At 38.5% G+C, this 19,279-nt stretch overlaps 1 protein-coding gene across 6 annotated transcripts in view; it reads right to left on the minus strand.

The window, feature by feature from the left end:
* Positions 1-19,279, minus strand: part of Pdlim5 (PDZ and LIM domain 5) — a 160,782-nt gene that overhangs the window by 3,959 nt on the left and 137,544 nt on the right. For all 6 annotated transcript variants that reach the window (XM_021197106.1, XM_021197100.1, XM_021197101.1 and 3 more), the window contains 4 exons: positions 14,655-14,817; positions 5,710-5,890; positions 3,784-3,904; positions 1,344-1,459 (listed from right to left, as the gene is read on the minus strand). In XM_021197106.1, the coding sequence (XP_021052765.1) occupies positions 1,344-1,459; positions 3,784-3,904; positions 5,710-5,890; positions 14,655-14,817 (581 nt within the window). The remainder of the gene's footprint in view (positions 1-1,343; positions 1,460-3,783; positions 3,905-5,709; positions 5,891-14,654; positions 14,818-19,279) is intronic.

Genomic DNA, 19,279 nt, shown 5'->3' on the forward strand with positions numbered 1-19,279 from the left:
CATGAGAAGACCTTCCTGAGAAGGAAAATATGCAAAAGCTTCTTTTTATAAACTTTATGAAGTCTAAAAGATGAATGAAATAAAAATAAGAATCATCTCAAAGGTAATGGTTGGAGAAATCATTTGATTTCATCTTTACCTAATTCTTTTATGTGCTGGGTATCAAACACTGTTAGATAAGATTAAATCTAACAGAAATCAAATACTGGCATGAAACAGCTTTACTGAATATTAGCTTTCTAAATTATAAAAATTATTTTATGCTAATGTTAATCTTAATCACACACACACAACACACACACACACACACAACCCAGAACACTAGGTACAGTGATGCACACCTTCCATTCCAGATCTCTGGAGGCAGAGGCAGGTGGATCTCTCTGAGTTCAAGATCAACCTCATCTATATAGCAAGTTCTATGCCAGTCAGGGTACGAAGTGAGACCATGTCTCTACAAAAAGCTGTTGGGGATAGCTAAGTCAACAAAACACTTGAGTATTATCCCCCAGAAACCATGTACACATGGTGGTACATGCATGCTTGTAATCCCAAGACTGAGAAGGTGAGAAAAGGAGGGTCCCGGGATCTCTCACCAGAAGCTCTAGCCTAACTGGTGAGTTCTAGGCCATGAGAAACTCTGTCTCAAAGAACGTGGCCAGTGTGGTCAGAGTGACACTTGAGGTTGTCCTTCAGTCTCCACAAAAATGTAGACATATGAACATACACATAAGCATACAAACACATACATATACATAAAAATAAATAAAATCAAACTCCAAAGCACTGAAAAAAAGCAAGTGAATAGGCGATTTTTTTTCCATGTTCATAGTTTCGAAAAGAAAAGAAAATCCATGAACTATCTCTCAGTCAGGAAGAAAACTGAGCCATCTTGCTGGCTCTCTAGTTATTTTATAATTTCTTTTCCATTTAAGAAATATCTAATATGTAAAAAAAATACCTTAAATTGTTTAATAAAAGAATTTAGGAAATTAACTCATATTAAAAAGAAAGAAAAAATATCTTCTCCTTAGAGACAAAAATACATTAAAGGGTAAAATCTTATTATATGCCAAATAATTCCAAATCAACTTTTAAGAACATCAAAAACCACTGTTCCTTAGCTTTGAGGAATGGAAAAAACAAAGTGCTGTTATTCCCATTAAGCACTAAGCATTTTTTAAAATATCAGTTATTTATTTACATCCCAAATGTTGCACCCCCCCTCCAGGCTCCCCTTAACAGAGGTCTTCCCTCTCCTCACCTGAGAGCTGGCCCCAGTATTCCCGCAACCCTGGTGTATCAAGCACTAAGTTTTGACCAGGGCAGTGCAGTTTACTTACAGAGCACACAAAGCAAGTATCATGCCAAGTGTGGCCCAGAGCTTCCAGGAACATGTCACCAGCCTCTATGGGGAATTCACATCCACGACATATTGTTCCAAAAAGGGCATAGTAGTCTGCATCAAGTAAAGAGAGAGATGTAATTTAAACATGGTGAGGCTTTGGAACTGCAGGTCACAGGAAACAGTGGTACAATGAAGTTAAATGAGCTACAAAGGTTAAACTGAGATGGATATGAGGAACACATTATCTCCCAGGGGTGGGGCAGCTTGGTAAGGATTTCCTCACTGGGTTGGATGGGAGACAGGACAACCTCTGCAGTGGGTCCTTGTCCTTTCTTTATTACTAAATAATAATGCTTGAGATGTATGAATTTTCTTTCCCATATTTTTATTCTCTCTGATGAAATTCCATCACTGTTGTGTTGGCCTATGATCCAAGTTTTGGCCTTTAGTACTGTCAATATAGCTGAAGTTAGAGGGGAGGGATTCTATAATGAGCAGCGTGATGCTAACATGCTTCAGCACCAAGCGTTGAAGTCACATCCAGACACTCTATCACATCCAGACACTCTACTGGGCAGAGGTACACTGGCATAAAGGACAGGTGTGGATGCTCATCTCAGGGGACTTTGGCTAAGACTGTGATAAGTGTGATGAGGCAAAAACAAACAAATAAACAAACAAACAAGTGCTGTGTTAGAGACTGATTAGGGAGCATACACTACATTACACAAGAAGGTTAGGGAAATCTACCAGTCATGATGAAACTGGGAGAATCACACTGAGATTAGTCAGGAGAAACTGTAAGTAGGAAGGCGCTGGAATCAGAAATAAAATCTTAGCCATGTTCAGAAATAACAAAGGGATAAAGTGTGGGTTAAATCTGAGATCAAGATGTAAAGGGACAGCAGATGAAAACCCACAACACAGGTTCTAGCAAGGAGGACAGTGTCATTCTCAGGACACAAGCACAGTCTGACTGGCACTGTTCACAGTGCCCTGATTTCTCCCCGGCTGCTAGTGGGATGTCCAGGGACAGAGAAAGAACAAGCTGGACATGGTGGTGACACTGCAGATGGATGGAGATGCTTGTCAAATACCCTCTGGAGGTGGAATGCCAGAGATTACTTGTTAGATTGGGTTCTGGAAGAACAGAGAAAGAGAAAAATCCTAGGCCTTGACAGTGGACTGTGCAGCCATCTACTGAGATGGGAACGTTGCTAAGACTGGTTGAAGGTTAAGGAAAAAGAATAAAAATTAGATCATAATTCCCCCTCTGCAGGTAAGGCATTAGCTTTATGTCATGATTGCTTTAAAACTATATTAAACATCACAGGCTAGGTAGATGTTTATGCTTTGTCACACCTAGAGTTCTTACAAAGCTGCTAAAACTCATGATCTAGCCAATCAACTAAACGAAAACCAAGTCTCTCTTCAGAAAAAAAAAATAGCTGCAAAACATGGCATAGTCTGAGAAAGCTAAGCAGTTGACAGGCAAGTTTACTGCTAACAACCCACGGAGTATTTTATTGGAGGTTCTGGGGTTTCCTGGTGGACAGCCTGGAGTAGAGCCAAGCCCTCCCTAGCTAAGAGGTTGAAGGGAAGGTGAGAAACAGAGTAGCATGAGCAGACAGGCAAGTGATGCTGCCCCAGCTTCAGACAAGAGCTGATGGCTTCCTGAGCTTCACCACGGTGCAAAACGCCCTTCTTCTAGGACCACACTTGTGATTTGAATCTAAAATAAGATTGAAACTCAACAGTGGAATGCAGTTAATGGTAGTTAATACAGGCAGAATAAAGGAATGTATGCTTCCTATTTTCAAATATGCACTGTGGAAGCAATATCTGACTAAAGAATAAAAGGTAAGAAAGCTCACTGTACATGTGCAAAGGAAAGGGAAGTTCTGGGTGTTGAGATGAGAAAACAAATGGAAGAGACAGGTGCTTGGAACCAACATTATTAAGAATAACTTTATCAGGGAGCAATCTAAGCCAGGATCACTCTTCTATTTGGTAAACGTAGCAAAGGATTTCACATTTATTTTCATGGTTGTGGCTTTAGAAAGCAAAGCAGTAACATCCGAATGTTGAACATTACTTATGTCTACAAGCACTTGGTAATTATTATTATAATTTGAGTATATTTTGGGTAGAACTTATATCTATAAACAATTGGAGATTTCAAACATAATGTTTTTCCTATTAAGAAATGCTAATCTTCTTAATGATCATAAGAAGTTGGAAATGTTGTCTTGACAAAGTCACAAACAGTTGTTATTATTATTATTGTTGTTGTTTTGCTATATATTTAGAGTAATATGTAATACCTCTAAAAGAATTATGAAAGCTTGTTGGTCCTAACTTTTCTTCCAATTTTACAGCAATGGAAGTGTCTCAGCCTCATTCTTAACTGAGGCTCTCACGGCCTGCTGTCTTACCTGTCTCACAGTAGGGCTCGCCATCTTCCAAGTGGAAAACATTATTACGAATGGGTTTTCCACAGGCCACACACACAAAACAGGACACATGCCAGGTCTGCTTCAAAGCATTGATGACTTCCTGTTACAGAAAGGTAGGTGGATTTAAAGAAAGAGCACAATACACATACCAATATTCACTCCAATTGGTGTAATATGCTAACTCAAAGTAGACAAGGATTTCATAGTTGTCTTGAACTTTTCAAAGAATCAAGAGACGCCCAGTGGCAGATTCAGACGTCACTAGAAGCTATTATGATATGTGTACTTTTCATAAATACAAATCCATAAACTGAAAGAATAATCACTATTACTAACCTTCACACACAGAGTGAATAGGGAAGTATACCACAAGTAGTTGCTATAACACATTCTGCTTTCTTTCAAAGGGTGTCAGGACGCATTAACTCAAAAAATGTGCATGACATTATCTTGAAAATGCCATGGAAGAGGGGGACACATTTAAAAACTAAAACAAGCTTCAGCTCCAGTGTATTATGGAAGCAATAATGTAATCAGTATAACCTGATCAGCTCATTGAGTGATCAGCTTTGGGACTCAGCCATGTCTATACTACTCGTTTACTCCACTGAGTAACATGTGCATCACAAAAGCAAGGGTCCTAGTCCACAATGGCCTCTAGCTAAATACTCCAAGATGCAAGATTTGGGAGGCGTTTTAATCATTAAGAGGTTTGGGGTTGTTAGCTTTCCAAAAATTGTTCCTTTAAGTTGAGAAGAGGTAAAGCAATTAAAAAAGTAATTTCCAAAGAATCCTTAATACCACAGGAATTTTTTTCTTTCTCCTCCTGGAATCTTATGGCTTTTAACTATTATTGACTTTTATTAATTATTCTCTGATACAAAGAATGTTTTTATTCACTAACATGGTATATTAACATATAGTTTACTAACTGGTTATCTATAAGCATTTATGAAGAAACAGGCTAGCCATTATACTACTTTATGACAAACAGTGTATAAAATGATACCATAGAAATAGGTCAAGAGGCATACTTACAAGTAAAACTATTTTTAAAGTTTCAGACCTACTTAAGCATGTCCTCAGTAAATCACATTTTTCTAGAGTTTCATTTTTGTATTCCATATTAAGAGGAGTAGGTAGAATTAAAGCCAAGAACATTGGTTTCTTGTAACAATCAAATTCCCACTACTGGTCACCTACAGTAGGTGCCTGACTCTTACGATGTCATTGATAACTGGATGTTACATGACGGGATATACATTTATTCATCATTATTTATTAAGTTCTTTTGCCACGGAAAGTACAGCATGAAATGCTTTTCCTATCACATTTTCACTTCTATAACTGAAGTCACACTTTAAACACTATATCCATTCAAATAAAAATATTATAAGGTTCACATTTTACATATTTTGTATATTTCATGAGATCAGTGGCCTGTGCTTGAACTCTGACAAGTAGGGAAAGCTGCTCTTATAAAAGCTATGGAATTTAATTTAAGCCAGCAAAGGTGTTGGTTCTGAGAGCTCGTATGTGTGATCCTGAGTGACCTCTTTATTCCTCTTTATTCCTCTTTATTCCTGAGCAAACAAGGTCCTGCTGAGGTAGCACACCCACAGTCAGCTATTTTTCCCATAGAGGTAGACTTTCGCCAGGTACGCCAGTACGCAGTAAGACAAAACCAAAGACAACTAACCCCATGAGTCTGATATATTCTTTAGAATATATCAGTTTAGTTTTGTCTAGTTTAGTTTTGTTTTTTCAATAATAAATACTACTAATGAAAGCAAAGACGGCTGATAAAGCAAGAAGAAAAAAGTAAAAATAATGAAAAGTTTTTATTACAAGATCTACATGGCTTTAAGAGGTACTAAAAAGGAAGAAGTAGTTTCAAATACTCACTCCAAGGATCTTCCTCTGGCACCGGCCACATTCAGGAGCAAAGAACTTCTCATAACATAGCTCACAGTATAGTGCTCCCTTCTCCTCTACAAAGCCTATGTAGGCCATTGTGTTTTTGCAATGAGCACAGTTAAATTCTTCTGGATGCCAGGACTTCCCCAGAGCCACAAGAAAAGGTCCCCTGCCAGAAAAGAAAGAGACCAATTTGACTCAAATATGAAAGCTTTTGGGGTTGTCTTGGGAGGAACCCCTTTTCACATATGTCTAGTTAGCTGTCTGCTCCATTTCCTTCTTAGGACCGAGTTGCAGTGAGTCCTTCTGTCTGTGTCACTATGACTGAGAGGAGAATGCTGACTGGGATAGAGAAGAGGCCATCACAATAGCATGTTATAAGACAAAAGGAAAATGGAAAAAAAATTGTCAGTTTGGCAATGTTAGATCCTCAAAAATAATGATTTCCTGAGAAGAGTCAGTCTTTCCTCCTTACATATGATGCAATATACTTATTTCACAACTTTATTAAATGTTTCAAATTCACCTTCTAAATTGACCACAGAAACTGAGCTGTACATTATCAGTTGTTTGATGCCAATTGGAAGGGTTTTATTTCATTCCAATATGACTAATTTAAAATTCATTTCATTAAGAACATTTAAACACGAGATCTACCCTCAAACTGTATTTAACTATGCATGCCAACACTACCACACACAGGCATGCTGTTCTACAGAAATCATTTTTAGCTTGCATAATTCAAGATTTATACCTAATGTCTACCAATCCCTTCTTCCCCTTCTCTAAATGGGACAGATTTAGGGGGAGGGGTGGGGTGGGAGTAGGCGACAAGAGCTTATTTTGTATCCTAAGCTGACCTGAAAATTAATTAATTGGTAGCCCTAGGCAGCTTCAAATTCATGATCTTCCTGAATTAGTCTACCAAATGCTTGGGATTGTAGGTATAAATGTCACCATGCTCAGCTATGACTGATTTTAATGTATATTTTTTTATCAAATGTTTGTATAGAGATCTTTCCCCCTAAATACTACAATCGTGAAATGATAAGGTGTGTTTGGTTTACTTAAGAGGAACCCATTATGAAGTCTTATCTAGTTAGAAGCCTTTGGAGATGAAGCAGACTAGCCTCTGTAACACACTTTTTGGTAGCTGTATCATATTCATCGAATGGCTTTACCTCCAAGGCACTTTTACACTTATCTAATTTGTTCATACAACATTCTTGTGAGATGGACCAGGGCAATTATTATAACTCAGTTCAACAGATGGAGTGGCAAGGCCAGAGAGTATTCAAAAGATACGGCAAACATCAAAAAATTACTGACTGAGCTAGGGGCTGATGCTTCTATTCCCCAGTGTGCTAGTCAACTGAGACTCTGCTTTCAATTTGACTACTATAAACCAGCATCACAGAATGATCATAGACATTATCGGCAATCATGTAGTACTGGACTTCTAGGCAGACTCCCAACAGTACATCATGGGAAAAATCATCACGCAGAACAGCTTCTAACCTGCGACAACACAAATCTGCTATTTAATAGCTATCTCACAGGGCATGGCTGCATGTGCCCATGACGCCACATCTAGAGCTGCAAAGAAGGAACCTGAGAGTACTGTGGCACGTCAGAGAGGGGAGCTTCTGGTCCAGAAAGATCGGGCCAAGGCAATAAAGCAGAGACAGATTTAGCACATGCAGTGTCTTTCTCTGGCCTCTGCATACGCACACATGGGTACATGCACTCGTGTACTCACATACACTCTATAGAACACACACACACACACACACACACACACACACACACACACCAGCACACTCACACACACCAGCACATGCATATAAAGAAAAAACTCTCTCCGTTTGTTTCTTTTGGTAATTGCTCCCCACAACCAACAGTCTGGTGCCACCATACCCAAATGCACACACTAAGCTTCTTAAGAGAAACACTAGTGTTTACTCAGAGTTAGCTCTCAATTCTGCAAAAGTTAGGCAGCAGAAAACCCTGATGGAAATGAATTTTTTTCTGTGAAGCATGTGAAGTATTTTCTAGTTTTACTTTTTCTTCACCTGTTTATTAAGAGTTTGGTGGTATTTTTGTTCATGTGACTTTGCCATATTAGAGGTAAGTAGTGCATTACTACTAAAGCTTAAGGGTAGGCAGGGTTGTACTTCATGAATAGTTTTGCAATGACTAACAAGGAAGGCATTGGTTAACTCTTTCTAAAAGAAAAAGAAATGGCGGCAGTGTGTCACCTACTGTAAATAAATCTATTACCTCTAGTCAGCTACCCCCCCCCTTTATAACTGCTTTATAAACAGTCTTACTATACAAGTTAGTTCATTAATTTTTCTCAGTATATATTTGGCAAGTACTTTACCAAAGATACATCAAGAAGCTACATTCTCAAAGCTAAACAAAATAATCTAAGTGTTCTAAGCTTTTCCACTTGCTAGGTATCTGAATGTATAAGTCATAAAAATTATAAAGTAGAGTACAATAGGATTTTGGGGTTTACATCACATTTTATATGGCCTCTAAAACACATTCCAACATTTTTGCAATGCTAGGTTGAGTCCAGCGTCCTTAGTGGTTATTCAGTTTTCAAAACAAGTCAGTTCAGCTGCAGACTGCATTCTGCTCAAATGTGGATGTTGTGCAGGCTTGGATTAAAACTGAAGATCCCTAATCCCAAATAGCTGAGGAGTTCCTCTGGGAGGGGAGGATGGCAGACATCTAATACCTGGGTAAGGAACATACACTCTGTTTCCTAGATTTTCTTAAGTATGTCTTAGGGTCAAATCAGACCACTAGAGAATGGGGCTCTATGAATCACAGCACTGGACCAGACCTAAGCCTCAGAGAGTCATTCCTTCTATGAGTCATGTTTGGTGTGATACATCAGCCAGTATCGACAGTCGCTACAGGAAACAGCTTCATGGCATGCATCCTTCTGGAAGTTTATGCTGGTGAGGGTCCTCTTAGAGCACATAGGGTCAGGCTCACATGGGATCCTTAAAAGCAATCCCACCACACTCTGCAGCAAGCAGTTTAGACTTCCCTATTTTTTTTTTAAATCACAATGAACAGTAGATTGCCAAACCAAACAAAAACAAACAACCAACCCATAATCCAAATGGGGAGGCTGCTTGTGGGCCACGTCTCAACACTAGCTTCACTCTGAGTGGCCTTACCCATGATTTCACTTCTGTGTCCTCTTTGTAATTCAGAAGGCTAGCTAGCATTATAGGTTTCCGTGTGTGTGTGTGTGTGTGTGTGTGTGTGTGTGTGTGTGTGTGTGTCACTCGAGGGTGTGCACGCTTGTTTTCTCATGTGTTTTGATGCAGCTCTATGTGGTAACTGCACACTTATGCATACATGTACAAAAGCACAAAGCTGATATTGCTATCTTCCTTGATCACTCGCCACTGTATTTACTGCTGAGTTCTCAGCCAGACCAGCTAGTTAGCTTATCACGGGCATTCTGAGCTTTCACTTTGTTCTAGGAATCTGAATTAAGGGAATGTATTGTATTGACTTCTACACAAGGCTAAGCCAGAGTTGACATGATCTGTTTGACCAAGTGCTGAAGATGATGTGTAGACACTCTGACACACACTAATAGTATATTTCAGTGAATGAACAAAATATAATGCCATAACTGTTAGAGTAAGCCACACTTGCTTAAGCTATTTTTCCCTCGACTCAATAAAGATATTAATTGTATGTTTATCTATTTACAACACACATGTGAAATAACTTAGAAAGCCCAGAATGCTGTACAAAAGAGCATTACACTGAGTCAACTGATTCAGGAATCTTTTTTTTTAATGTTTTTTTATTAGATATTTTCTTTATTTACATTTCAAATGCTATCCCAAAAGTTCCCTATACCCTCCCTCCGCCCCTGCTTCCCTACCCACCCATTCCCACTTCTTGGCCCTGGCATTCCCCTGTGCTGGGTCATATAAAGTTTGCAAGACCAAGGGGCCTCTCTTCCCAATGATGGCTGACTAGGCCATCTTCTGCTACATATGCAGCTAGAGACACAAACTCAGGGGGTACTGGTTAGTTCATATTGTTGTTCCACCTACAGGGTTGCAGCCCCCTTCAGGTCCTTGGGTACTNTCTCTAGCTCCTCCATTGGGGACCCTGTGTTCCATTAAATAGCTGGCTATGAGCATCCACTTCTGTGTTTGCCAGGCACTGGCATAGCCTCACAAGAGNCCGCAATATCAGGGTCCCTTCAGCAGAGTCTTGTTGGCATGAGCATTAGTATCTAGGTTTGGTGGCTGATGATGGGATGGACTCCCGAATGGGGTAGTCTCTGGATAGTCCATCCTTTCATCTTAGCTCTAAATTTTGTCTCTGTACCTATATCCTTTCATGAGTATTTTGTTCCTTATTCTAAGGAGGAATGAAGTATCCACCCAGTGGTCGTCCTTCTTGGTTTTCTTGTGTTTTGCATAATGTATCTTGGGTATTCTAAGTTTCTGGGCTAATATCCACTTATCAGTGAGTGCATATCTAGTGACTTCTTTTGTGATTGTGTTACCTCACTAAGGATGATATCCTCCAGATACATCCATTTGCCCAAGAATTTCATAAATTCATTGTTTTTAATAGCTGAGTAGTACTCCATTGTGTAAATGTACCACAGTTTCTGCATCCATTCCTCTATTGAGGGACATCTGAATCTTAACTGTTAACTTTGGCCATGCTCCCTTTTGGTCTTTTGGAAAAGAGACCTGACCATTTACGTTTTCAGAAAAAGAAAGCAGTGGCTAAGTAAACATTTAACGAATTGATTAATAAATGTAGTTCATAACCAGACATGGATTCAAGTCCCAACACTCCCATCCGGTTTTGTGAGTTTCTTCGTAAGAATCTAAGAGCCAGTTTGCTCAGCTGAAGTCTTACTAGGAATGCATTTCATGGAGTTACTCTGAAGCCACTTTAGAGTTTTCCCAATAATGCTTTCAAGCAATATCAATCATATTTACCAAACAGCTGGCTTTATTATTTTCTTGCTTAGCTTCCTTTGATTTTTATTTTGTAGTTCTATACTTCCTTTTGTCATTTTAATAATTGTAAGCATTCTCCTACATAGTGGTTGTTACAGATACGAAGCAAATGGAGTTAGATGGATCTGAACTAAACTCCCTTACTATTATTTACAATCTAACCAATTCTGACAATTGTGAGTTGTTTGTTCTTCAGTTTCTTTACGTATGTACTGATACGTAGCATCAATGTATCTATATGTCGATATAGACTTTACACAACATCTGGAATATTTAAGAACCCACTACCTACTGTCAGCCACCCAGGATCTCAATGGTGATACTGTATCGCAAACACACATGGCAGACCCTTCTGCTCTCATTTTCTTGTCTCTATCACAAACAGTAAAGTCTTGGTTTGTATCTTGCCTATAAATCTTAACCAATGTTTTTAGTTGTTTTCTTACATTCAGCAGCTGATACATTAAGCCAGGAAACCTTTTATTTTCAAATAAAACCTGAACCAGAAGGGACAATAAAAAAGCCCTATAAATACAGGAGTTGAAAGGAGTTCAGAAGCTGACAAGGGTGGTGCAGTAGGCAAAAGCTCTGCATGCTTCTCCTTGGGGCAACCCAGGACAGCTCTCCTTTTGAAAATCGCCAAGCAAAGCATCACAGTAATACAAAAATCTCTTTTCTCAGTGGAATAAACAATGAATTGCCTGAATGTTGTTCTCATGTGTTGCAGGCAAAGATGGAATGACAGAAACATGACTACGGTCCAAACATTCTATACTTAGGAAGAAGTCCATGCACCATAAATTCTTTCCTCTTTCAGAAAGATGTTAAGATGCTAAACATAAACAGTTCCGTTAACCCTGTGCAGTGCAGATAGCAACTGATTTTAATGAGACACTCAAGAAGCAGGCTCCTTCATATGCCTATTGCTCCACAAAGAAACAGAGGCTGGTCTGAATTACATCAGTCACCTTCCCTATGTCTTCCTCCTACACTTGCATTTAAACAGTAAATGCATTCACAAACATCAAAGAAGGCAAAATGCTAGGTCCACCTTAGTTGAATTCAAAATATTTTATCACAAACTGAAAGCTTCAGGAAAAGTTTCTAAATATATACCTTATGCATTTGTAACTAGTCAAAGTAATGCCTTTGAGTATAAGTTAGGGATAATAGTCATAAACTCAAGATTCAAATAAACATGAAAAATTTAAATATTACAACAAAATGAAATCATCAATAATGTATGGGCAAGTATTCCCTATGAAGACAAAAACTTCAGTTGCTAATATCACATCTTTTACATTTCCTGAAAATAAGCAACTCTTCTAAAAACAAAACAAAAACAAAAACAAAAAAACTCATGGAAAACTAACAACATAAACTCAACTTTACGTTTCTCAGTTTGCCAGGGTATAATATTCTGTTGAAAGTAGTATGTCTACAACTGCAGCTCATTTTAAAAACAGGTGTCCCAGATAATGTCACTTGATCTAACACCTTCTTGCTTTGGTAAGTAATACTGTCACCGAGGGCAAGAACTGGATTTATGCTTTGAGCAGGGCTCTGAGCCGACTGCAGGGCTTGCAAGCTGCTGGAGAACTTGAGCACCAGGCAAATGTGCTATGCTAATTATTGTTACATGATCTTGACATGAGCTAATCCACATTCCTACTTACTTCCTTAGTAAATGAAGCTTTAATGCTTCAATGATAACAAGAGCTGCATAATACAAAATAATATAAAATTCAACAGATGAGGGGACAGTTAGTGACAGCCATTCATCTCTTTAGTTGAATATGTATTTATTTCATAATTATTATTTCATAATATTAAATCAAAAGATTTAACATATATAATAGTAATTAAAGCAGTATTTTACTAGCTAGGATAAAATAGTGCTACATTAGATTTTATATTAGATTATTTATGTAAAAATATAGCCCTATAGAAGCACTTGTAGAAAAATAACTAATGAATAAAAACCAGTTAACTGAACTCAGTCATGCCTCAGTTCACTGAACACTTACTCAAGAAAATTAATTAAAATATAATTACATCATCTATCCACATCTCTTACCTAACTCTAATTCCTATACCCTGTTTCCTCTTGCGACACACACATACATACACACACACACACACACACACACACACACACACACACTCACTCACCATGCTGAGCCCATTTAGTGTTGCTTATATATACATGATTTCAGGGTTTAACACTTGATAATCAATTAGGGGTTCATCTCTTAGGACTAATTCTTCCTCTTTCAGCAGTAATTAGTTGGCTACAATTCTTTGTCTAGGGTAGGACCTTATGAAATTTCCCTCTTCCGTGTTAGAATGTTGTTGTCATTGATCAAATAATGTTTAGGCAGCCATATTCTTTTTTTTTTCTTTCTTTATTTTCTTTCTTTACATTTCAAATGCTATCCCGAAAGTTCCCTATAACCCCCCCCCCCGCCCCTGCTCCCCTACCCACCCACTCCCACTACTTGGCCTGGGCCTTCCCTTGTGCTGGGTCATATAGTTTGCAAGACCAAGGGGCCTCTATTCCCAGTGATGGCCGATTAGGCCATCTTCAGGCAGCCATATTCTTATGAAGAAGATATAATTACAATTTACAAGAAAAATAACGATTAAAATCTATTCCATTTCTATAAGACAATATTTGTTTTCCATGTACAAGTTTTAAACTTGTGAACTAGGCTGGGCAAGGTGGTTCACAAAGTCTGGGCAGAAGGATCACAGTGAGTCTAAGGATAGTCTAGAGTACATAACGAGTTCTAGGGTAAAGTGAAACCTTGCATTAACCCTTCGTCCCCTTGCCTTCCCCCAAGAATTATAAACTAGAAAACTAATAGTGGGTAACTTGGGGCGGGGGTAGGATGTGTATAAATATGGGTTTTTGGCTTATGCTTTTCTACATTTTTAAATGGTCACATATGAACTGTTTAAAGTAAAAATGCTAATCTATTTTTATCTTGTTCTTGACATGGTATCCAATTACTGATAGGTTAAGAGGGGTATTTATTTATACTTCGTGTTTAAAGCATTGGCTCACTGTACCCTCCATATTATTTGTCTAGAAATATCATGCTAAATAATATTAATGTAATTAATATTATGTTAGTCTTAAGCTTATTTGCATTAATAGCCCCCATTGCTTCAACTGTTTCAAAACAGGACAGTTTAAAAAAGAAGACAGTATAAGGATTTCAAGCAACTGCTTTTACTTCCAACAAGGCAGCTCACAAAGGTCTCTGGTGAGATGTCTGCGACCAGCATTCACATGCACACCTCGTAACATTTAAAAGCCACTCAGAAGGATATTGAGCTTTAATAAGCTGTAGTACAATATGCTTAAAAATTCTCTGGGCATTTTCCCTTTCGGGAATTTAAGAGACAATAAAATAGATTTTTCAAGAAAATGCTCAAAAGATGCATTCTAATACTTAAGGCACTTATGAACAGATACAAAGGTCTACTTTTATGGATTGAGTGCTTAAAATCTAATCTTTTCTCCGGGGCTCAAAGTTCTTTCTCTTATGTTACAAGTTATTTTTCAAATAAATGAAAGTCCTCATTTGTATAATTTGTAAAATAATAACATTGAGATAAATGATCTCAGGGTCCCTTCAAGCCTCAAATTTTTAATATTTCTGAAGGGCTACTACATTAATGATTATTTTTCTAGATCTTGTAGAAATGAATTAACTGACGATATTTTAGGGAGCCCAGGGTTACTTTTCATCAAAATAGTTGGATATGCATGGTAATCCTATTACACAGAGGATAGCAAGAATATTTTTTACTAACAAAATTTTACATGTTACAGAACATTAAAAAGATCTACATTAGTATAAAGTACTTTGAAGAAAACTTGAAAACGAACCGACTGACCTGATAACTTGATTGCAGTGGGCACACATAGGGGTCCGCTTGCCCGCTGGAATGTGCTCTGCTCTCTGCACAAGTGTGTCTTGGTCACTTGGCTGGGGAGGCCCCACAGATGCCCCTGTACCTGAAGAACGTGCATTGTTTGAAATTCTCCCAGTAGAAGGTGCTAGGAGTTAAATGCAAGAGAATCAGAATGAGAAAAAGCCCAATATGATGTTTTCCTAATAGCAAAAGCACGGGTTAACTTATTCCCATTCCCACTGACACTGTGGCAACATTATGATGCAAACACTAGGCGGTAGTTAAACAAGTGAATAGAGAATAAACCAAGGATTAGCAACAATGTGAGCAACAACAATGGCGTGCATCCACTCCTTTCTTACTTTCACAAGGAGATGTACTTAGGTGACCTTCATAGATAACGTTATTTCTTTCCATTCACTTATCTCTGCTCACTTTTTAAAATTAAACTTAGTTCCAAATATATCACAGGCATGTAGGAAACCTGAGTGTGTTGCTCTATTGTCTTCCAGTTTGTGTTTTCCAAGGTGACATCATCAGATGCCAGGCAGGTCAGCGAGTTACTCAGCACCATCCCTGCTCCTTCCTGAGCAGCTCTGGGAAGAGCAGGTTCAGGTTTCCACAGATTTGCCTACCTTCTCCATTCCCACAATGCTTCCTATTGAGATCTTGAATGTTTTCTTTCTGGACTAGCTGCCAACATGTCTCCTCTCCTATATATTCATTCTCCCAGTGAGCACTGAAGATTAAGATGCTGGCATACCAGACTCTGTAGAGTGGATCTGGAGTCTCCTTGCCTTGACCAGGGAATGCAGCTCATGTGCACTGTACACAAGTCTGTCCAGTCACCTCCTGGTCAATACCGTTTTTCACCTCTCTCTCTACCTTCACTGTGTCACATGTGTGTGCTTTCATTTAAACTGTCCCCTTTACACCATGAAAATGTGCAGCTTTTCTATTCCAGTAGATTTGAATTGTTTGTGGGCTAAGAGAAGTTCTCTGCTGGTTTCAGACCCATTTGTGTTTATGTTTATTCAGACTCATTTATGTTTATGTTTATTGCTACGGCAATACCACACTACCTCATTTTTTTCTTGCACACAGGATCTCCTATGCACAGGCTGCCTTTGCTCCCAGTAACGTCATTTTTCTATCCTTACTTCTGTATGCATAGCAACCACCATATATGATTTAAGACTCAACTCTTCGGTGAACTACTTCAGACCTCTCCTTGACCCATATCTACCATGGTTCCTTCCACATAACAGGGATCAAATGTTTGTCTCATGCTCTCATAATTTTCCATGAATGTCTTAAGTATTCCACTAATACTTCTGTGTATTTTCTTCTTCAACATAGCATGTTCCCAAGAATTCTTAATCCTATGCTCTGACAAATACAATCTCTGAAATGAATGAATAATCAATACATTGGTGAGTAAACACAAATGGGTCTGAAACCAGCAGGGGACTTCTCTTAGCCCACAATCAATTCAAATCTACCAGGATAGAAAAACTGCACATTTATATGGTATAAAGGGGACAGTTTAAATGAAAGAACACACATGTAACACGGATCGATAGCATGCGGTACATACATTCTTTTATGTCCACCCAAGTGGACAGTGTCTATTAAAGGTGACTAAAACTGTATATAATTAAGATAGCTATCGGGACACTTTATCAGAATAAAATAAGTTCACAAGGATTTGCAATTACAGAGCCAGAATCCCTGCCACTCTATGGTGCTGTGGGTGGTGTTCAGTCTATGACATGGGGCTTTCAACACCAGGGAACTTGACTGGGTTGGGAACGCATTTCCACGCTCTTTGGTTCACATATTCTCTTTAACAAGTGGGAAAGGACATTAGTGCCAGATCCACTTGGCATACCTTCTCCCATGGGTACTTGGTTTACTCTCGCAATACGACCCTGCCACAGCTCTTCAGTTCCTATGCTCAGGTTGGCTTTCTCCTGAAGCACTGGAAAGCATTTTCCATGCTCACTCTGGAAGGCTTTACATTTAAAGCAGGTAAATAGGTCTCTTCTTGGACATACTAAAGCTTTCCCCAAGAACCTCCCTTTTTAAATTCTACCATGCAGGCAGGCACGGATGGCATTGTGCCTCCCATTGTGCCTCCCATGCCCCTAATACTTCATGTTCAGACCCCAGCAACTATTTCATAACAAGGGTTCTTTCTTAAGTCAACCCCTCCTTCCTTATCCAAACCTTACCCTGTCTATCATTTAACTTTTAGGACAAATTTCATCACTACCCCAGATGTAATCTGTGATTTCTCCCATTTCCCCATTTCCTCCGGGCACATGCAGCACGTGCACACACACATGTATACACACACACACACACACACACACACACACACACACACACACACACACTGTTCAGGGTCCCATTAGAAAATCATAATGGACCCTCACCTCCGTGACCTTCAGCCAATGAAATGTCCAGCGCATGCTACTTACTTACTTACCCTTGTCCTATTCTGCAAGGATCATACAAGTTTTGCTTTCTTCTCCAAAGTCTCCAATGACCACTATAGGATAAGTGTTCTCTTTCTCTTTTAACATCTATAGCATGCTGCCTGGATAATTTACATGGTACTTATCAAACTCCTATTAATATCTTTTCTTCTCCAAGTCAACTAATTCTTAAAATGGGTACAAAATATGTACTCCTTTTTGCCACTGGAGAACTACCTTAAGACTAGAAAGTGAAAGGCACTTAATCAAACATGAAAAAGAAGGTCCATTCACTTTGTTGTCTCTGCCTTTAGACTATACAGAAAGCCATTTCTTAAATGTGGATTAGGGTTAGGGTTTCAAATGTGAAAGCTACTAATTGGAAAGTCTGGAAATCAGACCTCAAAGAGAATGAAACCCTTTCATCTACCATATCACATTATCTATGCATAAGCCCCAAAGTACTGAGTCATCCGGACATTTCTAAGGAATAAATGAGTACAAAAATCCTTAAACAGTCACTGTAGCATAGGACATAATCCATCTGGCACAGGCCTCAAGAATGTGCATGAGGAACTAACTTATTTATATGAAGATTTTTTAATCACAAAATATGTGGCTGTATCTTAAACACAAATAGGAAGGCTCTAAGTGCCACCACACTTAGCTTCCTGTTAGTCTTACATACCATCTTGGATGTAAAGGAAATTCTCACACTTGTTTGCTCCTGTGTGCTTGCACACTGAACAGCACACAAAGCTATGCAGTCCTGGTAACAACTGGGCCCTGAACGGTCACAAGACATGGTTACATATGATATGGTTTCTTTGGACTGAGTCTCATTCTTCTTTAGTATGGGAACGGCTAACATGTGAGTAGCTATGTATCGCCCTATGGCTCTTGGCAAGATGAGTTGTAAGAAAGTGAGGTATTGGGTGAATGAATAAAGTGAGTTCTGTTTCCATGATAATTACTGCACCATCTCAGAAAAAAATCTCAGCATGGAGACTAGATGCTTCAAATATATAGTACCCACTATAAAAATTGACCATCTTGATGACTATTTATCAATAGCACTGTTTTTCTTTCCCTTTACTATCTAGTAAGATCATCACATAAGAACACAGAATCACCCCACTTCATGCTGTGGAAATTTAAGCCACAAAACACTGTCATGAGTCAGTACAGTGGGAAGTGAGCCCCACTTTATATTAGATTTCTTCTTCAACCTTGTTCCTGAACAATTTTCATTAAACTTGTATTCTTCTGTGGATGATATCTACCCAACAGGAACTTTGTTAGAAATGTTTTCCTTTTGTAATAAACATATTTCAGCACCACAAAGCTCTCTAGAAATTCAAAGCCATTAGCTATTATTCAATAAACCATGGGAACGTCCCTTTCATTAACCAATATTGCAGAGTTTTTCAAAGGTTATAATGACATAATCCATACTCGGTCATTCCATTTGCTTTTCAACATTTCAACATTTAGTGTTTACAGAGATCAACATCAAATAATTTAAACACAGATTAAATACTTTTATCAGTATACTAAATTGCTCAGCAAATAAAAATATTGTTAAATTAATCAAGTAAAATGCACAGAATGACGAACAGTTTAGTTACTAGTTTTAAAAACATTTGTCATGATGACCCGTCAAATCTGTTACATCTTACATCTCTCCATTTCTTAGCACATGAGGTCTTGCTCATAGGCGCACACCTACACCCACACACATAAAAGCACACATACATGTACAAAACCACACATTTGAAGGCACCCACACATTTGAGGATTAGTTGTTATACTTAGAAATGAAAGGAAATAGAAAAGAAGGGATCTGTTGCACCATTACAAGAATGCTATTGCTACCACTGAATAGATGAAAATGCACAGCCAGGAAAGCACTGCCATGGATGTGAAGTGAAGCAACTGCTTTATGAACTACTAAGCACTGAGTTATGAGCTCGGCTCAACCACTATGAATTAGAATGATTTATGCAAATACCAGCCCAGGCTACTATATGCAGCAAAACTCTCAATTACCATAGATGGAGAAACCAAAGTATTCCATGACAAAACCAAATTCACACAATATCTATCCACGAATCCAGCCCTTCAAAG

The sequence above is a fragment of the Mus pahari genome, chromosome 4, assembly GCF_900095145.1.
Source record: "Mus pahari chromosome 4, PAHARI_EIJ_v1.1, whole genome shotgun sequence".
NCBI lineage: Eukaryota > Metazoa > Chordata > Mammalia > Rodentia > Muridae > Mus > Mus pahari.